The sequence below is a fragment of the Haliaeetus albicilla genome, chromosome 5 (genome assembly GCF_947461875.1).
Source record: "Haliaeetus albicilla chromosome 5, bHalAlb1.1, whole genome shotgun sequence".
Classification (NCBI taxonomy): Eukaryota; Metazoa; Chordata; class Aves; order Accipitriformes; family Accipitridae; genus Haliaeetus; species Haliaeetus albicilla.
In genome coordinates this window covers 12,420,685-12,448,551 of record NC_091487.1, presented here as the reverse complement: position 1 = coordinate 12,448,551, position 27,867 = coordinate 12,420,685, and the positions used below count along the sequence as shown (strand labels likewise).

At 38.7% G+C, this 27,867-nt stretch overlaps 1 protein-coding gene across 13 annotated transcripts in view; it reads right to left on the bottom strand.

Annotated features, from left to right (window-relative positions):
• Positions 1 to 1,569: 1,569 nt before the first annotated feature.
• The window catches only part of CDC42BPB (CDC42 binding protein kinase beta), a 100,808-nt gene continuing 74,510 nt past the window's right edge, over positions 1,570 to 27,867 (bottom strand). Inside the window, exons 20-39 of one of the 13 annotated variants that reach the window (XM_069783412.1) lie at positions 27,498 to 27,592; positions 27,331 to 27,410; positions 25,872 to 25,922; positions 24,651 to 24,740; positions 24,134 to 24,223; positions 23,623 to 23,728; positions 21,051 to 21,187; positions 20,328 to 20,467; positions 18,722 to 18,803; positions 14,645 to 14,861; positions 14,202 to 14,264; positions 10,166 to 10,762; positions 7,420 to 7,517; positions 7,224 to 7,308; positions 6,951 to 7,068; positions 6,742 to 6,859; positions 5,791 to 5,829; positions 5,554 to 5,659; positions 5,390 to 5,460; positions 1,570 to 3,330 (exon numbers count right to left, since the gene is read on the bottom strand). In XM_069783412.1, coding sequence (XP_069639513.1) covers positions 3,199 to 3,330; positions 5,390 to 5,460; positions 5,554 to 5,659; positions 5,791 to 5,829; positions 6,742 to 6,859; positions 6,951 to 7,068; positions 7,224 to 7,308; positions 7,420 to 7,517; positions 10,166 to 10,762; positions 14,202 to 14,264; positions 14,645 to 14,861; positions 18,722 to 18,803; positions 20,328 to 20,467; positions 21,051 to 21,187; positions 23,623 to 23,728; positions 24,134 to 24,223; positions 24,651 to 24,740; positions 25,872 to 25,922; positions 27,331 to 27,410; positions 27,498 to 27,592 — 2,515 coding nt within the window. In that variant the 3' untranslated portion in view covers positions 1,570 to 3,198. Of the gene's footprint in view, positions 3,331 to 5,389; positions 5,461 to 5,553; positions 5,660 to 5,790; positions 5,830 to 6,741; positions 6,860 to 6,950; positions 7,072 to 7,223; positions 7,309 to 7,419; positions 7,518 to 10,165; positions 10,763 to 14,201; positions 14,265 to 14,644; positions 14,862 to 18,721; positions 18,804 to 20,327; positions 20,468 to 21,050; positions 21,188 to 23,622; positions 23,729 to 24,133; positions 24,224 to 24,650; positions 24,741 to 25,871; positions 25,923 to 27,330; positions 27,411 to 27,497; positions 27,593 to 27,867 lie in introns of all 13 variants that reach the window. The other 12 variants (XM_069783411.1, XM_069783413.1, XM_069783415.1 and 9 more) reach the window with 12 other exon arrangements.

Below are 27,867 nucleotides of genomic sequence, written 5' to 3'. Positions count from 1 at the left end.
CCCCCCAGCAGATCGCACCCATTTAGGAAGCTGTTTATTTTCAGGACATGTGCTGTAGGCAGAGGTGTTGGCAGATGCGTTTAGTTCTTGCATAGCAAGCGACACCAGGATGTATTCCAAAATATGCAGCCTTTTGGGGCAAAGATCTGTGCTAGAAGTGACCTAGTTCTGGTGAGCACACCCATCACCCCAGCTTTGGGACCTGATGTAATGCCTCCATGGAAATTGAATGGGCAGAGGAATGCAGAGACCAAATTATCCTCGATTCTTGCAAAACTTAGTTCCTCACTTGTGATACTAGACTGGTAGCCTCCAGGGAGAAGAAAGTGCACCGTCAGAAGAATATTTCACATCGAGTCTTGAATTTCTGCATTTCTGAACGTTCTCCTGAGGGCTTAGGAGGACTCTTTAGGTAACCGGAATCAGAAGCCTTAAGGGAAGAGGTTTGCAAAGGGCTGTGGTACAGGACTTGAGGAGGAATTCTGCTTGGCCAGACTTGAGGGGGAAAAAAAAAAAAGAAAAGAATAATGTATTCATACTAAGCAATTAATTTATTTTTCTAGAAATGTTCTCCTGCTTAAATTATAACCTAGCCCTGGCACTGCTGAGTGCTATGATTTAATACCCCCATAATTAAAGACTTTGTTGTCATACGAAGTCCTCACTGCACAGAGAAAAATCAGCTCAAGAGCAGTAGAAATGTTTTTTAAAAGTCAAAGGCTGATTAGCATGAATACTTGTGAGAAGGCTTCCAGCACACAGCCCTCAAACCTCCTGTCAGCTATCACCCCAATCCTCAGGGCAGAGTGCAGGTGCACTTTCCCAACCCGCCCCACTTCAGCCTGCTGGCCTTGCCCAGGTGGGTTTGGTCAAGCGAGGAACGACAGCGTCCATGCCTTTCGACATGCGCCTAGGCCTTCCCCATTTAAATAACCTGGAGTAGGATGGGCAAGACAAAGCAAGAAGTAATCCAGGAGCACTTAGGCACTCCATAAGGCATGAGGGATGCTTACCCAGGACACACTAGAGATGTTGGCTCTGTTCTGGTACAGTGAGCTCTGCAGTGCTCAAATACTGGAGCATGAGGGGAGCTTTAAAAAAATCCCCTCTGTCAGGGGCTGCATCATTCACACACCAGTCTTTGAAATGTTCCTAAGTGTTTCTTTGCAACTACTGCTTTGATAAGAAGTCAAAAGTCTTTATTGTTTTATCACACTTAAGTTGCTGGAATAGATCCTGCAGCCTACTTACTATGCTTTGGCCATAAGGAAATAGTCACATCAATAATTTAAAAATTAATTAATGGGCCAGCAACTCGATGAAATGACAACTCTAACACAAACCAAGGGCACAAAATTTCAACACTGTATTCCACCAAAAGGACTTCCATCACTCCTGAACATGCATTTACGTGCAGAAACACACACCTTTCTCATAGCATTCAGGTATGGAGCTTCAAAGTATCTTTCAGTTTATGTAAACTGTCCATGTGAACAAAGTGAATCTACCATGAAACTAAAGCAAGTGTCAGTGGTGGACTGTTTTCACATGTCAAGACAGACGACTATGAACTTTAAAACCTCCCTCTTCTGCTTTATTGACAGGTAAATTGTTCAAAAATGTTCTCACAATTCAATAATTACAAAGACTTAGACTTACATTAAAAAAGTAAAAACCAGAAAACCCCCAAAGCAGTAGTGTCCAGCTCTAATTGAGCCCCTTTATCAAGAATCTGAGAAAAAGAGCAAGTACTGTCGAACACTTAACATAACAGGATTAAATGTTGACTAGAACACTCAGTTTAAACTAAAGATAAGTGCACGTCCTATACAGTGTTTCAGAAAAGAACATTAGCCATTGGTATATCATTAGCCCATTTAAACCAAATTTTAAATAAGTGACATCCAACTGTCATAAAATTGGCACAGAAGGCACACTAGTGTGACAATGACAAACTGGATATGCCAGCCACTGAATTAATTACAAGCTTTTAATGAAACATGGTCACAAATCTTTGATTACTAAATGTATAATACATGGAAGCATGAGATTAAATATACACGCAAAACATCACCACTGCACGTGGGCCATAGCAAAATATACAGGAGTGTGTTGTGCATTTTTCTACATGATCAATACTTGATTAATAATCATGGGGTCTTCATGCAGGTGAGGATACAATTAATGAGAAAAGCAGCACCCCCAGTTACACATCCTTCACGTTCCACTTTGGTAACCAATACAACAGACTGATGTTTTAGTGCGATATAGTCCCTTAGATCAAGCAGACTTCGAGGGCAATGCGTCCATGGGAAGGCTTGCTAGCTAAACAATGTAGTGTGTCCTTACACCAAAAAACCCAGGAGAAACAGCTTCTCAGAAGGAGATAGGCAGGAACTAGGAGTAAAATTTTTTTCACAGCAGTAGTTACCAATATTTTGAAAGCCCTGACTAATGACTGATTGATGAGGACTAAAAAGCAGGGTATGGGTAAAAGATAACTGGCAGTAGTCCTATGTACAAGACTAAAAAGTTGGTAGAAAGATAGAAAGACAGTTATGCAGCTGTATATGTAACGGCTAAATGAATTAAAAGGCCACAAAACTATAACCAACTTTTTTTTTTTTTTTACTTCCTGGTGATTCTATTGATGTTGGAAACGAGCTGCAGCTTCCTAGCATTCTCCTTAAGATTTAGGAAACAAACAGTTATGGGAAAAAGGGATAAGTGTATTCATCTGAGGATGTAACTAGACCTGCTCGCATTTCCTATTTAGAGGTCCAAATTGTGTCTAAAAGGATTTCCTGCTAATGAGACATTACATCATTCTATAGAAAAATAATATTCCTGATATTGTAGCAACATTATCAGCATCTCTCTCTATTTCTTCTTCAGCATAAGAATAAGACTATTTACTGGTGGCCTTAAATGCTCCTATGCAATAAAACTGTCACAGCTGTGCAGAAAGGAATCAACCGTAACTGAGCAGTGAACAATTCTGCATAAAAAGCTCAATTGCTATTTAGTAAAGAATTTTCTTCAATAGTTGTATCTACAATCTGGATATATAATTATTCTTGTACAACACTAGAGATTCAGTGTCAGTCTTGGCACTAGCATCTGAGACAGCTTTGCCCTGCTCTTGAATACTCCACAGAGTAGTGGATGATCGAAGCCAGAACGGTGAAAGTGGTAGTGTTATGCGTCACAGGTTGACTGGTCCAGTCCATCTAGTGTAAGCTGATTCCTATGAGGAGAGTTGGGACTTGGGGGACCACTTGGATTTGAACTGTTGGATGGAGTAGAGTGTTTCGTGGAGTCTGAATCAGGCTGTTAACAAGAAACAGAAAAAAAAAATTATGCTTACTTAAAATCAATTCTTTACACTCAAAAGCTTTCAAAGGCACTCAAAAATTAGGGTGAGCAACACCTACACAGCAGTGTGTATTAGATTCATTTCATAGCTAAATATTCATGCAAATACTTCCATTATCGTCAACAGGTTGTAGTGCAGTCCTGAAGGTGACCTTCTGACTTCACAGGAATTATGGCAAAGTATGTGGAAATTGCTACATCTCAGTCTCCTCTCCTTTAGCCATTGCAAAGCTTTCCTGATGGAACACATCCATCTGTCCACTGTTGTTCTGGGTTTACCCGCCTGTGTTTTTTAAGCAATTTTTATAGCCCAGGAGTAGATTTATCCGCCCATATAAACATGTAAACAATTACAGTCAAATCATCTTCACTTTGGTGAGAAGGAAGGAAACAAGCATATGAACTGTTTACAAAACAGCAACAGTGGCAAGCGTGTGAACTGCCTCACAAAAGAGTGAAGGTTGCCAAGTATCAGGCTGGAGATCTGGAAACAGAATATACTTACTGGAGACTCCCTACGTCAATATCTAATAAAGACAATCTATCTACAGTTGTTTCCCCAGCGTTAGACTGGTTGTTGGATATTTGCCTTCACAGACTCCTCTCACTTCAACAGGATGGCTGGCAAGTTTCCCACTATTTTGGTGAGTTACAACTCTGAGCACTGCACACATTCACAGCTAATGAAATACTGCACAGGAAAAACTGGTACCATTGCAGCAAGTTATTTTCAAGAAAGAGAATATATATTTAATGAATAGCTTGAAAGGTAACATCCTTCAAGAATGCTGTTCACAAGGTTTTGCATGGCTCAAACAGTAATAAGATCATCTATAACAGGATTATCCTAACATGATCCAGTTCATTCTGTGATAAAGCCAAAAGCCATGGGAAAAATAGTATAAAGCCAAAAGGTGTTATTAGAGCCTCCTTTTTTTAATTTAAGAAATCATAAGAAATTCTAAGATCTACCAAAAAAAGAAAATGTAAAAACCTCAGAATCCACTGCTACTTGTGCCTACAAACAGCAATTATAGTTACAGCATGGAATGTGATGGAATTTGGGAAGGATGCTGCAGAATAAGTCAACTGACATAGTCCATCACCAGCACCTTTGAAAATCAAGACAGTTTTAAAAATACCTGTGTTTAGAGATCCCTATTTTCACATGCTTTTAATGGCTTACTCTAGGTGACAAAGGAAGTCAGAGCACAGCTGTGATCAGAACTCTGGACAAATACTTTGACTTGGGGTGTACTAAGGCATCCTGAAAAGGTCTGGCTTCAGGAAAACACCCTTCAAAATCCAGAGCATTACATGGGCCTATAGTTGGGTAAGAAAAAGCACTAAGAAGATGCAAAGATCTTGATCTAGGAGTTTGCTTCCCAGGAATGATTCCTAACACTTTCCTTGCACAGGCAGTGCTTGAGCAAAGCTTGGAAGAAGCTACACCCATGATAAATCAAGGGAACAAAAATCGTACATCTTCTCCCCTTAGATTCAGGGACACCAGTTTTGTAGAGCCAGGACACTTTCAGTTTGGTGACTACTGGCACATACTTTTACTCTTGCTAAAAGCAGCTTTACGTGTTTTAAAATATGATTTCTTCTCAAGTTACGTGACAAAAAGTCTTCCTTAAGGCAGCACAGAAAATTACTTAACTAATCGTATTACTTTGCTATTCTATGCTAATAGCCCAGAGAACATTTTTAGGAGCTTTGAGGACATTTCATCAATTAGTCACATTTCCCTTGTCTACAAAGCTTAATCCAAGAGATAATATACTTCTTAAAATATCACCATAAAAAGATCTCTTCACAGCTTTGCTTTTTTGCTGGCATATCTAACTTGCAAACATGTATTACAGGCTGGGGGAAATATTTGTGGAAGGAAAACATCATCAAAATCATGGTCTTTATGAAGTATTTCCTCAGAAATTTAATTTATTGGAAAAAGAAAACCATCTATGGCAACCAGACATCATAAGTCTCCATTTAATAAAAGCTACCTTACCTCTTTGTCAAACTCCTGGTCAGGATCGGACATACTTCGGGAAGGCATGGCTCCTCCCATATCACTGCCACCTATAGAGAAAGAAGGAAAAAAAGGCAGGTTTACACCTCTTGTTGAAGCCATAAATTACAGCTCAGAACTGACAAGCTTGCTTTCAGCCTTACTTGACGAGGGCCATGAAATATAGGTTTTGTTTCTCTGCTGCTGCTGCCGTGAGAGGTTAGCTGTAGGTGGACATGGTTTTTCATCCTGTGCAGCAGGTAGGACACTCTACAGTTGAAACGAAACACCTTGTTAGCCAGCAACAAAAGCTATCCAACTAGGAGTTGTAACTCATGAAAACTTTACTGTGCTTTTGAAGCTATTACAACCCAGTGTTGGTAGAAAAACTCTGAACTTACTTGACCACATCCACATATTTTCAGTAACAGACACAAACCCTGAGAAAGACAGAGAAAGAACTAAGCCCCATAGCAGCCACTGGAACCTGTCAGCCAGCAAACCCTCTATGAAGGGGCAGGGACTGTACCAACAGCGCTGCTTTCCTTCCTCCTCCTGCTGAAAGGACAAATACATTACCCTCATCTGGGCTAGCTGAGAAGGACAAAAGAAAGCCTGACTAGCAGCTATAAAATGGAGGGTACAGAACATAAAAGTGTATATTCACACCTTCCTCTCATGGATTTAACACTGAAATAGCTCAACAAAATGCTGTATTTTTAAAATACAAAATAAAATAATGCTATAAAGCACTGCAACTTACATGCATCTTAGTTACCTCCACAGCATTAGTTTTTTCCCCTTTGTTTCTGCTCTAGAATTGGCGAAGTGCCACAAGCACACCATTCCAGTTCCTAACAGTTTGTAGCTACTCCTACCCTTGCTAGGGAAGCAGAGGAGGGACAGGAAGAGGAAGAAAGCAGAGGGGAGCCTTGCAGTGAGGAATGGTCACTCTGGAGAAGTGTGATAGACGTGCTCAAAGCCTGTTGGAGGTGATATCAGAGCAGAATGTCGAGAGGATGAGGGGGAAGGAAATTCATTCTGTTATTTTAAGAAGACAAACAAGAAAAAGGAAGGAGGAGAGACTGATTATTTACAAAACTACTAACAAGCTGTTGGCAGTGATATCTATTTCTTTCAGTGTCTCATTCATAAGTCAGCTATAAGTCAGCAGTATTTCCTTGCACAGGATTTAGAAGCATTGCACATCAGGAAGGTTCACCTTTCTCAAAATGATTAAAAGAAGAATTTGGTACAGAGAGAATACTTGAACCCCACACAGCTCAGCTTCACGGTTTTTCTGAGCACAAACAAATGCACATATATCTCCCTCCCTTTTAAATGTATTTTACCAGTGGGAGATCCATGAGAACCTGCATTCCATCTCCTGGTCCCATATGAGCCACATGGTTGAAATTTGTTGGGTTAGAAATCATCTTTGACCTTAGCTCAGGGTCTCTAAGCATTTCCCTAAAAGAACAGAGTGATTTTTACCATTAGCATTCTCAGTGTCTGCATGTCATCATGTATATTAAGCTACAGAGCACGACTAAATTCTTACCGCCTTTGTTGTAATCGCTCTTCCTCGGGAACCTTAAATACAAATCTTCTTTTGCTCCTAGTTCGAAGCATTTGCTTCTTGCTATTGTCAGATGTTTCTGGTACACTGAGGACAGCTCCTGCTGCAATATCACAATGGAATTTTACATACACAGGTACATGTTGACCCAGATGCATTCAGTACAAGTTTCATCTCATGCAAAGGTAACATTGCTCAAAATTACCCAGTTAACTTTGTATCACTTTCCTATATCTCCCCTTGCTCAGTACTCACCTGCAAACTTGTTCTTGAAATATATTAGTCTTGGTGGCTCGCAGTTAAGGAGATTCAGCGTGCCGTCCATGTTTAATGGTCTGATCTGTTTTGAGGAAGGAGACAGAGAATTAACTCAAGCCTAGCATACACACTGAAGAAACATCTCATTTGGAATTAACCCAGTTAAGTTCTATATTCAAAGAAAATTACTTACCCTTCGCAGGCCAATAGTCTGGACCCATTCCATAGTGTTAACATCAAATACATCAACACCATACTCGCTATACACTGTTACATACGAAGAATTGCAACCTGCACAGATTAAAGAAACAGAAAACCCTAATATGGTTTCGGTAGTCCAGAACTACATACACTTGAGCAAATTTCAATAGTTACATGTTGTCCACTATGTGCAAGATACATTTTAAAACAATTTTTCCCAGCCTCACTTTCAAACAGATACTTCTGTGATAATAGATTTGCTAACAACAACTGCCAGCATCATGAAAGATCTAAATTTGACCCTTTCAGTATTTTTAAACTTCAAATTATGATTTCATGAAATTGCAAAATGGCATCTGAAGTTTTCAGATGCATACAAATTTGCTACTTGGTAGGAACTGAGCAGCTAGCTTTTCTACAGATGCAGATTACTTCATTTCGGAAGCAGCAAACTAACTATACATCTGCTGCATGCAGGGGAAAAGAGAGGGCCACCATCTGTGAGGTGGGTCATGAAGTCATGATGCAGATCTGTTCTCAATTTCCTTCCTCTTTTGCTGACAATTATCTAGCTTTAGATATTCATGTATGGGTTGCTTTCATCAGGTTAACAGAAAAATGTCAATGCTTAAAGCCCACAACCCATTTTCTCTTTTCAACTTTTTTTTTTAAAAGCATAAAAGGCATCAGCAGATAAGTTCATTTTAGGTCAAACTAAAAGCAGATATCCCTGGAGCTTCATATCAACACACTTCTGCTCATGTAAAGCCTGTGTCATGATGTAAAGAGCAGTTACTAGAAATTTATGTCATTTAATAAAGAACTGCTTCAATAAACAAAGGGAAAATAACCCAGTAGGATACTAAACACATCACAGAATCTTCTTGTAAGATCTGAAGTAAGGTTGTGGTGCTATTTTTAAAATTCATTCACAGAAAGTGTTGGACAGCTATCATAAATATGCATCCCAGCAGTGATTTATAGTCAAGTATTTATTACGCGGGGTCACAGTTGGCTTGGATGTCCACATCAAGGGAGACCACTGAGCATCAGACAGAAACACCAACTGCTTCTGCCTAGCCAGCTTGTAGCCAAGGCCAGCACTTACCAGTCAGAGCTGATGACCTTGATCAGATCTCAACTGATTCCCAGACAGACACGTCAGTGTCTGCACTGGGCTTGCCCACGCTACAGCTTTGAGACCCGCTGGCTCCAAGTCTTTGCACTCCACTGTACTCAAGCTAAGCAGCCCCACAATCCCTACACTGACTCAGAACAGAAGCAGCACATTAAGCTGGTTTAACTGCAACCTAGACAGGCCACCTAATGTACGAGAGTTGACTGTCTTAGTGCAGACCTCGGCCTCTCCTAGCATGAGGGGACTGAATGCCCTAGAGACAAATTCTCCACCGTATCCTAAAACCTCTCTACAACATGGTCCTTTACCACAGCAGAAACTGCAACAGGGGAGAACCATTTCCACTTCAATGATGTCCTGATGGGACAGTTAAAAAAAGTCACCATCACTAGTGACAGATACCAGGACGAAGGAGGGAGGACAAGGCTAATGAAAAGGCAAGCAATCCCATTTCCTTTGGTAGCAGAAAAAGTTGCTCTTTCCAAAACAGCCCTAGGCCAACACCACTCAGGATTGCACATACAAGAATGCTATAAAATCGTTTACAGTAAGAACAGCTTCTAATAATAACAGACAAAACCATTAACTAGCAAGCCTAGTTTGCTGAAATGCAAAATACTGTAGAGCTGGTAAAGGAAAAGGAAACATTAGCTTTGGCTAATGGTGTTTTAAAGTAAATTTGCAACTACATTGTTTCCTTGGGCCTTTGCTTCAGACTCCTGTACAGAATTAGGTCAGAGTAAAGCAAGCGAACAATTTCAGTTCAAGACAATTAAAATTAAACAAACTGCTATTAGAGCCTGGCCTGATCAAACCAACACGCACCTAACTGTTCGCTGTACTATTTAAACAAAAAGCTATTTCTTGCCTTCAATCATTCAAAACATTTTAATTGCTATTTGAGGTCCAAACAGAAATCCCTGTTTTATCATGAACTGCCTTTGACTACTGAATACTGAAAAATGCTCTGCATGTGCTTCTATCCTAACTAGCTGATAAACCAATGCTCCTGAAATGAGCAGAGCAGTTGAGAAGTCACCCTCCACCTGCCTATATTATTTTTGGAAATTCTCCCCCTAAAAATAAAACCAAAAGGTGAAAAATTGCTACCAGTTCTGCCAAAAGCAGTATTTTTACCTGTTACTTTGTTATCTTTATGAACCTTTAGAGTCACAGCTACACCATTTCTTCAACTTTCTATTGTACTTTGAGTACAGGATACAGAAGACATCCTACAGACAACTAGACATTTACACTCTCTAGGGGAGCAAAAATCTTTACAGAATTTCACAGACCGGTAGTCTTGCACTGTCCTGCATCCAGGACTACTCTCTGTAAAAGTTATTTTGCATTCCATTATTTGTTCTTCTGTGTCCTGTAACAAGACAGAGCTTCTTTTCTTGCAGCATCCAGGATCTCAGCCCAGGAGATCGCCAAGTCCAAAACTACCATCAGGAAGAACTATGTATACTGTTAGCTCATCAAAACTTGAACTGTAAATATTGAAAGACAAACCGAAGCAAAATAGAATACAGTGCTGATTATTTTTAGACAAGTAAAGCAGCAACAGGGATATGGCAACAGAAAAACATATACATACTACAGGCAACAGGAGTTGCAGGCCACATTAGTTCCTGCATGCGTGACCTTCGACCTTGCGAATCGACGTATACTCCCATATGGCTGAAGCAAAGCAGGTATTCCTCATTACTGAGCTCCACAGCACAAAGGGCATCAAAAGACTGCTGTGAGAGGAAGATAAGCGAGGGGTCATTAGGATTTACCAGGTTTATAGATTGTCCATCTCCCTGGATGGTCAACAGAGAGAACCCAGACTGGTAGCCAACACAGAGCTTGTCCTTGAACACTGCCATCCACTGTACAGTTCCTGGAGCCTGAATTTCACCAAATTTTTTGTGGAAAGGTTTAGTTCTGTGAATTTCATAGCAAAAAACCTGTCGTTTGACAGCCACAAATAAACAAGTTGAAGAACTCTTCTTTACTGTTCCAGTTGTAATCAATTGGCAGCCTTTAGTTTCTGTAAGCTTAATGTCAAAGTTTCCTTCCGACCCATCCAGAGAGGCCCAGGGGTAAAGGTGAACGTGGTGGTTCCGACCGCAGATGAGGATGATAATTTTCTCTTTGGGAGCAAGCTCGATCTGGTACACCTTCTTGCAGTCAGCAGCTCGGACTATCACTGCAAAGGAAATAATAGCTGCCATAAGTTAAACAAGAAAACCATCAGGCCTGGAAACACTGCAGCGTTACATACTGATGTCTGAAAGTGACTCTAAACACATACCAGATAAGAAAGAGCACTTATTACACATTTGATGCTCTGTTATTAATTTTCAGAACAAACAATGAAACAAAGCATTCCTGTAACTCTCTCTATGGATGGATACAAAGTCTCAGCAACACTTTTCAGGAAAAGGCTGCTTAACATCTGGGATAAACAGAAATAATAAGATCTGTACTATCTATACACTGTAAGATGCTGTACCTTCTGAAATGGGTCCCACCTTCAGGAAAATATCAGTATCTTCAGTAAATTACGGAGGAAGACCAAATTAGCAGAACACAAAGAGAAGAAATATAAAGTATTTAATGCTGGTAACTGAGGATACAATGCTGTACTGTTGGCAAATGTCTCAGCCAATAAAATAGCAGTACAGTAAGTGGGTGTTAAACAATTACATGGAAAGGCAAAAAATTCTGTGTGTGATGGGGAAAGGATAAGAAGGAATGGGCTTAAGCTGTAGGAAGAGAGGTTTAGGACAGGCACCAGGAAAAGCTTTCTCACACTAAGGACTAGTCAGGCTGAGGAGTTTCACTGTTTGAAGGATTAGAGGCAGCTAAAGGGGTTAGGTACAATGTGTTCTGCTTTTAGGATCATGGGTATACAGGCACTTTCAAGAAAGTAGTTAGTATTTCATGGGGTACAAATAGAAGAGACTAAGCAATTCCAAACTAGGAAATATAATACACATAAGCCAGTTATACTAAAATGTCACTTTCATCTTTCTGTTAGCTGAATGCATTCAAAATATTTGTAAATGATAATTAAAAAGAAATATTAACTAGAGATTATATGCATTCTTCAGTAATAGTTGAGTAACCTAGCCAAGTTAGCAAATTCTGTAAACTTTGTAACAAGACTTTAGCTGTTTAGATCAAAGTCAAGTGCTTTTGCGGCACCCCCCCCGCTTGCACAAATAGATATATGATATGTCTGAAGAAATGTTCTATGAAATAACCAGCTGTTGGAACTTTGCCGCAGAGACAAGATTTTTTCCCTAACTCCAACTCCAGCTTACAGTTTAGTTTATTTGTAAAGAACTAAGTGATATCCTGACCAAAGACCTTTGATATAAGCAGCTGGCAGTTAATTAACACTGAAAATTACAACTGCCATAAAATGAAAAAGAGATTAAAATTTATAAAAATGGTATTAACACACAGGAACCACCCACAGAAAACTCCTGCAAAACATCCTTTAACTTAAAACCAAATTTGATAATTTATTTTCACATTTACATATGACATGGTGATGCAGATAATCATTCCTTTATGAAATGACCTTTCAAATTAAATGTACAATTTTCTTTTATGCAAGAAGCTGTAGTGGAATCTCTGGAATTATCTGCATCTAAAGTTATGTTTATATCTAACTACTTACAGAATTGTGACCACTGGAAGTTTACTCGAAGGAATGGCATTTATTACTGCTAAAAAGAATTTCAAGTATCTGCTGTCTCCATGTATAAAGCAGTTTCTCCTGGAATTGGGCAATGGCTTATTCTAAGCAAGAGGAAGCAATAATATTTTGCTTTTTGCCCAAAACCCACATCCCTGACTTCATTTGATTTTGAAAGTCAATTAAGTCTTTAAAAGTCTGTATTCACTGCTTTATTTTACATTGAAATCCAAGTGTAACTGCAATCCAACTTTCAAATAGCCACAAACTAAATTGCATTGAAAAAGGAAATTCAAACTCTTCCATCAAGGCTAAAATTGAAGAAATATCTTTTCTGATATTTGAGTGACAATGACTAAAAACAATCAAAGGGATATTTCAGGAGCATCTCAGTGATTTTTCCAAAGTTGGAAAAGACACCTTTTAATTTTACAAACATGTATCACTGACCTCAACATCCTCAACACCCAGATAGTTAAGGACACCTGAAGAACATAAGCTCAGAGGTTATAAATATAGGTGAAGAAAGCACTAGGTATTTTGTTAGAAACAATCCTATCAGAGTGCCAAGACTGTTAGCTCTTGTACTACAAAAAGTATGGATTTAGAGTGTTGTCTAAATTTAGAGTGCCTCAGGATTTATAAGAAAGCACGGATTTCACAAGGTATGCTTGGTGCTTTTAAAGTCAGAGAGAAAGAAATAACTAATATTTCCTACGGTAACTTGGAAAAGGATATAAATAGTAGTAGATTATTGTATTTTAAATCTGGGTTGCTTCTTAGAAGTATATTACTTTACTTCTACAAATTCAGTTTAATTCAACTAGTTTTTTCTTTCTTTTTTTTTTTTTCATTTGTTTGTTCAAAATAAGAATACCTTATTTTGGAAGCAGATTGAAAAATTAACCAGACCTGTTCTTTGCTTTTCTATGTTTAAAATTGCATTTTGTAGATAATGACCCCAAACGATCCCCATGCTCATGTCCTAGTAATCCTTTGGGCCTCCATGCTGTCCCCACCATACCAAGGCACATATCCCATTGTTATTTGTGTTTGTGCTCAGTATATCAGATTAAAGGGAAAAATGCTTCCCTTACTCCCTAGCTGTGACACCTAATAATTCAACGATAGAGGGATATGACTGTGCTGCCCAGTGACTACACAGCACACACTTTGCTGTGGTGCCTGGAGCACACTCTGTGTGAACTTCTGGAAGGGACATGGTAAGTCTTCAGAAAGAATAGGCTAAACTGATCCCATTTTTCCCAAAGCAGAGGGCAGAGTGTATTAAGAACAGGAAGGAAAAAGCAGGTTCAGGAGGAAACACAGGATCAGGGAAATAAAGAGATAATGGAAAGGGGAAAGCAAGGCATTTGCTTTGGCCATCATCGGTCTGAAACAGGATGTGAGTGGTTGTCAAATTTCTGGAAGAAACAGACAACAATATGTGGTGGCTTTAATGGAAAGTCTACAAACTCTTGTGTTGCTTGCACTGGCTGTCTAACTTCGAATTCATGGCATTTTAAGTCCTCTGATGGTGCAGGTCAGAACAAGTCTGTTTCCATGTCAAGTTTTTCTCACTCAATTCAAGTTCTATTTAGTGAGTGCCTGACAATTTGCTGTGCATCAACTGCTGCTGTGTGTGCTGTGTGTGCTGAAGCATTTTGCTACCTGCTGTGGGAACACAGTCAAGGTGAGAATGTGTCAGAATATGCCCGGTAACTCATCTCTTTAATTTCAGCCAGTCAACTGAATGTAATGATAATGACCAAATTAGTGCTTGTATCTCACATTCACTTTTCCTTCTCATCAATTAACTGAGTGCTTAATACTTACTATACATGAAGGGCTGTTGTGTAACCTATATTATAACAGCACTAGAAGTTATGGAGCTCATTATTCTGTATGTAATTACTGCATGCATTATGGCCCAACTTACCGTCACGGGTCACCTCTATCACATACAGTCCTTCTTCTGAACCAATTGCTATTCTATCTCGATCTAAACCAGCAAGGAGAAAAAAGGCTATTAATTCAGCTACACTTAATCTTGTCTCTAAAACAGACTGTTTGCTTTGAACAGCTGGAAAAGTTTCGGGACAAACAGATTTTCAACAGCAAATCAATTTTGCTTAAGTTCACACAGTCTGCCAAAAGCATGCTATATACCATATTGCTAAAACAACTAAACAGTATTATTTACTCCAGGTGGATGAAGAAATTTGAATATTGATGCAAGATTAGCATTTCCCCCCCATTATTAAATTCCTATGAAGGAATTCAGCTGAGGAATTTATTTCAAGGTGTCAGCGCTCTCATTACAGAAGCCCATGTAAAAGCCCCAACAACCCTCACACACTTAAAAAGTTAAACCAAACATACCTACAATAGCAGCAGCTAAACTTGCTTTAATAAGAGGCAGCGTACTGTCATAGGCTTCTTGTGGAATATGCACAACCTGGTTTTTCAGTCTGTTTTTGTGCAGGATAGACTGCAACCCTTCTAGGATTCCAACCCACTTTCTCTTCTCATTCTCATTTTCCGTCAGGATGAGTAGAGAACAAGACTTTGAAGGCAAACCTAAGAGAGAAGCTGTCACCTTTTAATAGATAGATAAAGTGAAATTAGTAAAGAGTAATAAAAGCCCTTTTTGTTGGTATTATATACTTCAGAACTGTGAAAGTAAAATACACTTTTTCATAACAACGTGATGGTGTACCTGAGGGGTATGCAACACAGCACGCAGCTAATATGGCCACAGTGCTTAAAAAAAAACCTGCACAAGCCACAGTGGTTTTGTCAGTTTTGCTTAATCATTCTGAATCCTAAAATATGGGCAAGGAATGCTACATTCTGTTGTGGTGTAACCCCAGGCAGCAACTAAGCACCACGCAGCCACTCACTCACTACCCCCCCCGCCCCCCCAAGCAGGATGGGGGAAAGAATTGGAAGGAAGAAGAAAACTCGTGGGTTGAGATAAAAACAGTTTAATAGAACAGAAAGGAAGAAACTAATAGTGATAATAATAATAATACAATCATAATAAAAGGGTTGGAATATACAAAACAAGTGCTGCACAACGCAATTGCTCACCACCCGCCAACTGATGCCCAGTTAGTTCCTGAGCAGTGACCCCCCCAGGCCCACTCCCCCCAGTTTATGTACTGGGCATGACATCACATGGTATGGAATACCCCTTTGGCCAGTTTGGGTCAGCTGCCCTGGCTGTGTCCCCTCCCAACTTCTTGTGCCCCTCAAGCCTTCTTCTGGCTGGGCATGAGAAGCTGAAAAATCCTTGACTTAGTCTAAACACTACTTAGCAACAACTGAAAACATCAGTGTGTTATCAACATTGTTCTCATACTGAATCCAAGATGCAACACTGTACCAGCTACTAGGAAGAAAAATTAACTCTATCCCAGCCAAAACCAGGATAATTCCTTTACTACAATAATCAATACATGGCAGTAAAAGGCTCCTTCCTGCTCTGGAATTTCAGTAGCATGCCATAATTTGTCCTGATCCCTCCCCCCACCATCATCTAATAACTTACTGAAAATGACATACATGTTTTCTGAGTCAGATGCATTTAAACCCAATGGCATTGCTATGATCGGTTCTAGATTTTGATTTTCCTGCTTAATTTTCAAAATATTTGCCGGGGGGAAGAGCACATCATGTCTGCATTAAAAGCTCTGGAGGAAAGCAATGTTTTGAGACTGAAGTGCTGCATTCTCCCACTTCCCCGTGTTAAAAGAAAATCACTATGGCTTCACTTAATTTTCAGGCAAATCATCCTTACATCTCAAAGCAGAATGTATCCTGAATAGAAAAACTATCCAGGAACTTTCTGTTGCCCAAAGTATGCACTTACTATTTCTTAATATTAGTTTTGTGTCCTGTATGAAGAGATCAAAGGGTTTATGAGATCATGGGAACTGTGGCTTTCAGTCACAGACAAAGAGGCCATCAGCCAGTATCAGCCCTCACAACAGACTTTTAGAATAACAACAGTTAGAGAAAAAAAGCAGCAGAAGGTGTAAAAGTGCAAACCTGAAAGCTGTAACTATTCATACATGGAATAACACACCTTCAGCCTATACACCTTTATAAGAAAATCATGGTAAAGATGGATGATGTGGTTATGCAACATACACTTTCTTAAAGAGTGAATTAAGCAATAACATTCATCTTAAAAGATAAAATATATCTGAAAATAAACTTGGGACAATAGGATGTGAAAGACAGAACTCCAGAAGAGAAAAGTGAAGAGCAATAGGAAAAGAACTGAGTGGCCTGCAATTGCTCGAAGCTCTTATTACTCTGCATCAAGCTTTGTTCAGGTCTAAACTGTAACTAAGCATTAATATTTTAAAGATAGATGCAGGCATAATGGATAATATTTCTAAATCTGAAAACAAAACCAAACCAGACTTCAGCTATGGTTTTCCCTTTGAAGTACCACCATGTATTACTTCTCAGTCTTTTGAAGGTGGCATCTTACATGCAGTCTAATGCACAAAACATGGGAGAAGTTGGTCATAATATACCTAGCATTATTCATCATACAAAAATCCAGTATTTACTATGAAACTCAAGGCTTCTTAAATCAAACTGCTAAGCTGTGGAAGGACTCCACTACAGACACTCTTACACTATTATCAAAAACGTATTGATGGCAGCACTTAGACTGTAGTGTCTGGATGCCAGGATGGCCTAACATCCAGCTTTAAAAACTGGTTACCAAGGAGAGAATGTTGGAGTCTGAAACAAGTTCTTCCTCTTCCTGATTTCATGGGGGGGTCTAAGGTGGCAATATTTTAGTGCTTGGCAGCATTCTGATATTGCTTTCTGCTGGTGGAAGATCCAAAAGAAATTAAAATCTGTCTTTGGTGGGCCACCAATATCATCCTGTGTTACATGAAATAACAGATATGAAAGAAGGACCACATTTTTTTCACAGATGACAAAGTAACAGTTTTAATTGTTGTGTAGAAGCCACTCTATGCCATTATGTCAGCAAGATACAAACCTAGAACTAAATGAAATTGAGAAAATAGACTCTCTTGCGTCAGATATTACTGGTTTCCATTTTAGAAATTCCTTCTTTTGAAGGGGGACATAAAACTGAGAAAAGAGATGGACTTTGGCAGCACCTTCTCTGGTCCCTGTCAACAGGGTATCTAAATGGATATACTCACACACCAGGCTTCCAGTTAATTCATCAGATCCCTTTAGTAGGGGATAATCTGATCAAACCGTGGAGACATTTTGTCATGTCTAGCCACACAAATATTCTTACATGGGGATACCTGACAAAAGTTTTTTTCTTAGATACCCTTTCAGTTAAAAACTGCAGGCAGAAATTAGAGCAGCAAGTCAGGCAGGCTAAACTGTATGGATGCTTTTTTCTTAAGCAAATCAACCACCATTCTGCATAGTTCATTTTCTCTCCTCAGAAGTCCTTTCCCATAGTATTCCACATTTGCTAATTTGAGAAGAGAGCAGGCAGATGGGAATAAAAAAAAATTAAAAATACATTTAGAAACAAGTAAGAGGAAAATTAAGGTAAAAGCAGTAGTAAACCAAAGGATGAAAATCCACTGCAGAAAATATTTCTACAAAAAAGCAGAAAAGCAAAGCCACAGGAGCATTTAAACACTCAAGACATTACCTAAGTAAAACCCTAAAGGACCAAATGATTGGCACTGCATGTGACTGTCAGCTCTTTGGCTTCCATGTTCCATTGACTTGATGCTAAATGACTGAGGATTAGAGACGCTGAAAACAGTGAGTTTCTGTATTCAAATGCAAGGGATTATAGATATTGGCTACTAACATACTCTTCTCTGTATTTTATAACTCCAGATTAAATATAATTCACATAAAACCCAAGAAAGAAGTTCCTGTTGTTAAAAACTAAATACAGTATTCAGATATAATATTCTCTTTGATGTATGTTCTAAGCAAGCTAATTATTTTCTCTTAAATTTTTTCTACTAAAATATGAAATTAAGGAAACTAGAATTTCAAATGTATTTTTTTATACAAGACAATACATGGCAAACTAGAATCAGTGAGCACAACCCGGCTTCAGCCTACTCTGTTACAGCATCAGTTCCTAAAGCTAGAGTTCTCCAAAGCTAAGAAAGAAAAACCAGGATCTGGTAATACCAATGGAAGTGGAGACAAAAATATACTGAATTATAATCCAGAATATAAAAAAGTCAAACTTGATATACAAGGAAGCAGCAAAAGAAGGAGAACTTTGTTCTTTACAATTCAGTTATAAGAGAAGTATCATATTATTTATTCTTCTACACATTTCAGCACCCCTTGTAAATTCTTATACTTCTGCATAGCTTAATGAACATTTAATATGGATAACGTACTTCACTATCAAAACAAAACATGGGTATTTAACTTGTATTTTCTTTAAGAGCAAATTGGTAACCATACCCTGAATATACAAGGGATGTCCTTACGAGTTGCATGTATTACATCTGATGCTAGGACAGAGCTCACGCAAAAATCTTCATCTCTAGTAAGAAAGAGAGCAAGAGAATCACATACATGCACACACTAACATTATTCAGCAAAATCTAATTGATATCGCAACTGTTTCAATAGCCTGCAATCTCCTAACACCGCACAGAGGTCACAACTGCCATCACTGCTTTATTATGCTCTAACCATCCTTGACCCAAACAACTCACAAGCTTTAGTTATGTTTCTACAGCATTCAGTACATGAAGTTAAGTGGGGTGGCTTTGTGTAGTTTTGGTTTACCGACCACACCTACTCTACAATTAGCAGCAAGAATATTGCTCTTCCAGCCCAGCAGACACATTAGAAATGAATAATTCATACCTCAATGTGTAGCAAGAGAGGGGCCTTTGGAAAAAAAGAAAAATCACATAAAAAGCTCTTGGCAACATAATTATAGTTTGTGGGATTCAAATACGGGTTTTCAAAACAGCTAGATTTTATTCTCTATTACAGTAAAATAAACAGACATCAGAACTTCTGCATTTCAGTGCTCCACTCCAGCGGGCTTGTCTACACAAGACTTTTTAAACTGAATTTGACCAAGTTGATCACCATAATTGCCAATTTTAGTGTAAAGATGACACTAATGCCTGAAACTTGCCCATGCTAGAATTCATAGCTGTGGTGGTTAACGTCTATTAAAACATCTAAGAATCCTCGGAAGACAGACTCGAAGAGGCAGCTACAATAAGCAGATAAAGCATGGGACAGTTGGTATAATATCTGGCTGAGATGCTTCAAGCAATGTACTGATGTGAATGCTGTTATTTGCAATACTTCCACGCTTCTGCTCCTGCTGCCAAAATGTCAGAGAGAGCTGACACTGATGGTTCTCAGAGAATAAATATGAGAACAGAACAGCAGTACTTGATGCAACCCCACGGTACTACTGCCTGGAAAAAATATATATCAAGGTGCTTGTGAATGCAAACTTTATATTCAACAGAGATAAAAAGTGCTGTAACATGAAAAGGTATTACACCTTCTTGATAATTCCATAAACTGAAATTAAAAAACTTCTTGGTTACTCTGATCAATGTAAGTCTCAGAACTTTTGTAGACAGCGTTCAGTGGTTCAAATGTCTCACCATGAAAAAACTCCTGTGAGAAGGCAGGGTCAGAGCCACTGGCATTGCAAATTACTTGGTGCTTTTCTGAAGACTACTTCAGTTTTTCTAATGTTCCTGAAATGACCGGCTATGGGATGATCTGTGACTCAATGTTAAGGCCAGAGTGCAGGGGAAAAACAATCTACCAAATTCTATTTGTTTTCCATGTGTGCATATGGAATTCTAGGAAGAAGCATGCTAATACTGTAAATATTAGTGATTGTAATAAAAGTGACTTCTTGTTGAGCCAACTTGTTCAGCCTAAACTTAGCTGCAGTCTATATACAAAAGACAGGTCTTCTCAGACCAGAGCTCTCATGATCTTCAAGTTTCCTGTGTACTATAAATATATATTCCTGTTAGGAAAAAAATACAGAGGATATCTACTCTGTCATAATAATACAAACCTGAGATCCAAGACTTGACTTGCAACAACTCCAGGCTGGGTGGATTTTCCTTCAGGCACATCATATAAGAACAGTTTACAGTCACAGACAACTGCATAAGCCCTCTGCCACCCTTTCTTAACTCCTGTAGGCTTTGGGACCTGTGTATAAATAACTGATTGCTTATTAAATGTAAGCACACGTAGTAGACACAAAAAGCAGGGACATTTAGAAAAGCTTATACTTAGATCAACAGAATTAGAACACGTTCTACTTGCCCTTCAAAATGGAGTGAAAAATGTCAAGTAATCAAGCAATCAGTTTTCCTCCCTTAAGTTCAACCATTCCCTGTTACAATTTAATAAGTATATTAGGCAGCATTAGGACAAACAATGGGGCTTGTATATTCCACAAATGCCAAAATGGTAAGAGTTTACCTTTTATATTATGCTTACATCAACACTGACAGAAATTCTTCCTTAAAGCATGCTTCCCCCGACTCCCCTGCTGCTTATGAACGTTGTAGCTACTAATCTACTAACCTTTAGCTCTTGTAGTAAAACCAACCGTTTCTCCCACATCTAAAGCAACGAAGGTTAAATAAGTTACATAAGATAGCACACAAAGCCTTACAGCTTTAGCACAATTCAGGAGATCTGTTTAAACATACTTGGAGGTTCCAAGCTGCATAGCTGTAAGTGAAGTTTAGTATTCTTCTCTTGTCCAAGAACAAAAGACTATTACCTTGACATAACCTTTGTAGGCGGTTCCTATTCCTCTTTGCACATCTACTCCAAGAGGCCTTTTGGCTTGCTCAGGGGGTATGGGGCAGACCTGAGGTGCGCTATCCTTGCAGGAAACATGGCATGCAAATGAACACACTAAGTACAAAAGAGAAAATTCACAGTGAAATGCTTGTATGAGTCAATCATAACAGGAGATTAACGCAGTCTGCCCTTACGCTCAGCAAATTAATTAATCACACTAAAATAGGCAGTCAAATATTGCGATAGCCCACTATGCTAAAGGAGTAGGACCTAGATATTGTACGAGACCCTCCAAAGTGCTTTTATTTTCTCTTTTAAGCCTATTACTTCCACAAAGGGCAGGAACTGAGTCCACGCTTCAAGGCAACTTTTGAAAGCACTGTCCAGAAGGAAAAGGAATTGGTCAGCCTCACTGGTGTTAAGCAGAAACTAACCCAGTCACAGAAGAGAAAAAGTATTAATAAAGGAGGAATAAAAAATATGGGGCAGTGATAGGGAACAAGACAAATATAGTAGGTGTTTAATTTGATCCAAGTATGCAAGAATACTGCAAAGACAAAATAACACTAAATTGACCAAAAAATTAGAAAGGGTTAAACTAATAAACACAGGCAATAGACTTGTAAAGCATAATAAAGTAGAAGCCAAGGGACAAGGACTGAAACGCTGTGTGGTGAAACGGGTATATCTATCTATCTCAGAGTTCAAATAAGGAGCAAACATCTATACTAATTGTTGCATTCTTTCTTACCATTTACACCACTTTGTGCTACACCAGCAAGGGACAGACATCTCTCTATACAGCACTTCACACAGAAGCACTACACAGAAAAAACTCATAATATATGCTACTTCACATGAGACAGACTACCAAGAACTGCAGAACGAACTGACCGTTATATCGAGGAATCTGACCCACAGTTTATGGACCAGATCTTTCCACAGAGATTTTGCCTGGTTTGTCCCAGCTACCCTGTTTCTACCAGTAGGCTTGGGAAGGCAGTGGGAGAGTGGCATGGCACTGTGACCTACCCTGTGCATCCTCCTAACCATATTCTCGGAAGTGAGCATCTGGCAGATACCTTTTGCACATATAGTCCTATTCTTACAAAGGATCAAAGGATTCCAGAAAACCTGGAAACAGTCTACTTCTGCTAGAGCCACAGACTGGGCTGCAAACCAACCCCTCACAATGCCCAAGGGAACAGCCAGGAGAGAGGGCAGCCCAGAGCAGGCTGCCTGGCTTGTTCTTTGAGCTACAGTTGCTCCCACAAGAACCGGGGTTACCAAAAAGTCGTGCGTGCAAAGTATTGTAGGTGCTCCCCAAGACCAGATAATAAATTCAGCTCTTTCAGGAGGCATCATAATTATTTGGGACCATGCATATCAAGGCACATGCATTGCAGAACAGGGGAAATCCAAAGGATATAGCCAGTTTTACAGGCCTCTGGAAATGCAGCTGTATTTTACCATAGTCTCCAGCATTAAAAAGAGGAGGAACTGGGAAAAGCAAGTCATTGGGAGTGGAACATGGCAAGTTTTGTTCTACTGGAGTCATCTCTGTTCTTATGTCAATGTGAATCCAGTTTTTTCTGTAGCTGTCAAGATCTGGAGAAGAGGCAAACTGGAAAACTAATGATGCAGAGCTTAATCAAAATACATGAGGGGAAAAAAAAAAAGACCTAAGTTGATAGCTACACTAAAGGAAAAAGACCGTTTCAAACTTGCAGAAAGAGATGCAAAAACAAGAGTTCAGAACTGCCAGCAATGGGAGACAAAAGGCAGCCCCAGGGCAAGTGCTGGCAGAACAATAGGTGTTCCTGGGGAAAAACTGCCACCAGAAGATCTGCCACGAAAAAAGCCCTGAAGGGCAGATGAGGCAATCTGAATATGATACTGAAGGTGTCACTGGAGAGAGTGTCACTAGCATGAACTAAGCTAGGCACAGAAATGCAATAAGGTTATATATACTGTAGTGTCTTCAACAGATTTGTGGACTATTTACTGAGTTCATGTGTCTAATCAAGATACAAATAAGTATTTTCAGATAAAAATACCCCCATATCCTCAAACATGAAATTCAATAGTGACACATGCATCAGAGAAAGCATTTTAAATAAAACTAATGGACAGCAAGATAGGCTACAGGCCCAAAAACATAGCAAATGGTCCTTCCAACATACAGGGTTTATGATCAGGATAGCATAAAACAGACTCAGATTCATGTTACCAGAGCATTCCCATAGTCTGCTGTACTATGGAAACAGAAAACAGTCCTGCCTTCTCCACCTCTCCCTCCCAACTCACACTGTAACAGCACTAATGGTAGCAGAATTAATTAATAATATGAAAGGGAACCATGAGGGCTTACATTAATTCTTTAACTTTAGAAGTCTGATGATGATGCAAAAGAAAGGAGAACCATTCACTGGCAGCCACCCCTCTCTTTCATGCCCGCCCCAAAGAAATGGTTGCCTTAAAACACATTAGTGTTTTGGGATGATTTTTTCAGGGTCTTGCTGAAAATATAAAAAGTTTAACTGACTCACCGTCACAGGCATAACCTTGTCGAACTAATCCCACCATAAGAGAGGTGCAATGACTACACTGAGTAGGGCTTGTGAATGACTTGATATTGAGCTGGTGAGCTTTAGGCTGAAAGATACATTCAGGATAAAAAATAACTTTTCACTTTCTGTACTTAGGTAATGCAAGCATCTCCCTTCACCACCCTCCAGTATATCAGAGTGTACACTACGAAACCTGGGCTTCTTTTAAGTAAGTGCAGCTTGAAAAAGGTGCTGCAAGACAATAGTAAGAGTTTTATTTCCAACTGCACACGACACTCAAACCCAAATCTACAACCAACTATTTTTTGTCATTCCTTCTGACAAATCAAAACCCATCAACTTGCATTTTTAAACATTTGATTAAAAACACAGACCTAAACAAACAAACACATGACAAACCCAAACAGGACAAGAACAAACATGGAGGGCTAATTTATAAATGGTATTTTTTCCTTTGTTCTTTAGAATAAGGTTAGCACAGTCCCCCTACCTTTGGTACAGCTAGAGAAATGGATTGAATGGTGGGGGAAGGAGCAGCAGGCATCCTCTGAAGCCGAATTGGTTCCTGAATCACAAAAAACTGTAATTGAGCAAAATGAGGCTTCAAGAATTTGCTTCAAGATTGGGGTGGCAAAACTTATTGTTTTCTGATTATTTTTTTTCTTTTTTGAAAATTATAAAAAATGTAATTGTCATAAACATCATCATTCTGATTTAATAGAAACAGATTGTGTTTTAAAGCACTCACAGGAAAGCCTGCACACTAACAAACAAGCAGCAATACAAAAAACATATGAAAATGAGGTACATCAACATACACAGAGCCAGCAAAAAGGTTTCATTTGCAACTGTCCTCAAAGCGGGTGCAATTAACACTGACACATTGCAAATAAGCAACATTCAATACTGCTTCTTGATAATGAATGCTGCAATATGTATTTATCATGAACAAGACAGAGAGACTTTCTAGTGAATTACTCTTCAGGGTAAAATAATGGCTCTCTTACTTCTTGTTGTTGTTCTGCAGTTACAACTGAAGTAGATGGTGAAACTTCTGACTTGGGACCCTGTGTCTCCTGCTCACTAATAGAACTGGTCTGCAAAAGTGACAGCAAACATCTTAGATTAGATACCACAGATCTGATGAAGTGTTCTCATGTCAACAAAATGGCAACAAAAAACAATGGTGATTTCTATATGCAGTACACATACATCTAACAACTTTCCACTCTGAAAGAAAAAAAAAAAAAAAAAAAAAATCTTTCCTCAAAACAAACCCTGCCACCTGACGGAAAAGCTGTAAAGCTGGAAGTACTGAAATGCAAAACCTCATAGTAGGTAGCATAAATGCTGTAACAGCTGCCTTCTCCCAGCAAGGCTGTGTCTAATCTCTTGCATGCAGGTATGGAATGATGTTTGTGAAGCTTGGTGATCATCCATAAAATAGCTTATTTCTCATGGTACTACACTAGGATTTTTCTAGCACACAGCATCCAGCAATTCTGCCACAAGAAAAATTAAGTAGTACTACACAACCCTTCAAAAAGTTGTTTAAAAATGGTTGGCCTCTGTCATTAAAAGAATCATGTCTACTTAATCACATTGTCTTTTACTTCACTAAAATTTAAGACTAGCATCCATTACAAGCCTTCTATTAATTTCACACTTAAATTAGCAACTACTAATTGCCAGCACAAGGGGGAAGTATGCTACAATTCCAGAGCTAAAGCAGCTGGGTGTGGAAGTAGGATACTGTATTACTGTACTCTGAGGACATCATGAAAATCATGATTAACAAACATCAGATTAGACTTCACATCAATGATGTAATTAGCACTAAAGGCAACAGTAATGAATCACTCACTTCCCAGCCAGCTTAGACAGGAAGATGGCTCAAGTTCAGTTAGCTCATTAAATATGTTCAGATACTTGGGGGTTTTTTTGTTATGAATTGATTGGTAGGGCTGGGCCATTTAAGATCAAATTGTACCATTATGTAAGATGAACTATTTAAAAATGCTAAGTGTGATTCAGCTTTAGCCATAGAGATAGTCAAAATATATAATAGTAAGCCTGTGAAGAGGTATTAAAAGAAAATTAAACTAGCTCTATTTAGTGGATTAAGTTACAGAGAAGCTAAGGAAGTAAAATATCTAGTTTTTGAAGGCCATTTTTACTATGACAGGTCACAATAAAGTAAAGAGACAAAACTACTAGCAAAAACTTACTTCTTCCCAAAAGGCTAGCAGAGAAGATGTAGACGAAGAAGAAACAGAATCCTTTGTTGTAACAGATATGAGGGATAAAAATGATCATTTATCACCCACAGGAAAACTCCAGCTAGAGTATTAGCAGCCTAGCTAAATAAAATGTTTTATATGGCCAAATGATATTTATTCAAATTAAATTAACCCAGAGCACATGACATGGACTATCTTTATAAGTACACATGAAAAAAATTGTTAATGGAAATCATTAAGTACAGTATCAGCAATTTTAATGTAATTCATCAGAAAATGCCACCTGCATTTCCATAGCGACTACATATTTATTGCAAGATCTGTAGAACGGAATCTTGATTAGTTATGGGCTTGATATTCTACATGCTAAAGTATATCTGGTACTTTTTAAAGCATATTTTAAAATATCAAGGTTGGTAGATAAAAATTATTATTCAGATAGTAGCATATATCATGTTTCTCTCTCTTCCCTCCACCTCATCCATATGGCACATCTTACTGCTTCACCGAGAAAGGCAGCGTTGACATTTTTTGACTGGGAACAGCACATACACAAAGTGTATGCAAATATCACAGCATGTCCATAGGCTTTCTTTTTAGCCACAGTGACAATTGGGGGGGGGGGGGGGGTACACATTTCAGATATAAAAATCTAACCAGCCTGATGAGTTTAACCTGAGCCCCTTTAAATCAGCTCCATAAACATAACAGATTATTCTTTCCAGTTCAAGCTCTTGGTTTTATCCTAAACTGTCTGTATGTTTTGCAAAAAAACATCCCAGAAAAATCTTCATAGATCAAGAGTTCACGAAGTAAGGAAATGTGATTCAACGTTGCATTTAACAGTTGCTTCCTTGGGGAATGCACAAACCTTTTAAAGTGAAATGCCCACTTGGAGCTGTGATTTGTATGGTTAGTTTTCTAAGGATCAGAGGGTGTGTCATGATAAACTTGTTATACCAACATCTGTGCCTCCTCTGATTCTCTTCCCAGTTCCTTCTACTCTAACCACTCCATTCAGATCTGGAGCCAATAATTTTACGTATCTGCTTAAACACTCCTTGAACTGTGTGAACACTTTTCCTTGTATTAACCAGCATCTTTCAACTGCAAAGCATTTAATCCCTTATTTGTAACAGGGTGTGCCAGCCCTTCCAAAAAGACCCTGAATATATATTATTTAGCCAAACATTTGAGATTAACCTAAACAAAGAAGTTAGAACGGGTAATAATTAATGTGAACTTCTGGGAATATTTCCCAAAGGTGAGAGCTTCTCTACAAAATACCAAGCAATCTGACATCTACTGGGCATCCAATTCTGTGTCACACTAATTTCGTTAGTATGCCAGATCCAAACGTGCCACATAGTGCCCAAGTATTACTTTTACGTAATAAAAATATAATTCTGTTACCATATTTTTATAGTTACTTTATGTAATAACTCACTCTGAAAGTCAGATCACGTGCAAGAGGGGAGGTGTTGAAATATTCAAAAATGGAATCTTGAAAGTCTGGAAGTTTGAGACCTAAAACGCAAAGCAGAACAGGCTTATCTAAAAGGCAACATTGCAGGTGGTGTTAGAACTCTGTTAAAACACAGTAACTTTCATTACCTGAATCTGTTCTGTATTTTTCTTCCAGTTTTTTCTTCAAACCTTCCATCTCTTCCAACAGTTCCCTATTTTTCGCTTCTGATTCCTTTAATTTACTAAAGCAACGAAATATGATCAAAATGCAATCTGAAATATCTCAAAGGCAGCAATGCCAGTGCACAGGGTTGTTCATTTCTGGTCCTACATCTCAGATGTTTGGAAAATGCCTTTTTTTTGTTTTGTTTTTTTTGAGCAGTGGTGGTATTCTAAAAGATTTTTTTTTTTTTTAAGCTGATTAATTTTATTTTTCCCCTGAATAGGCACCTCACTACTTGACTAGATAGTGAAAACTGTACTTGAGACTCCTGCTATCATTGCAGATATCTGCCAA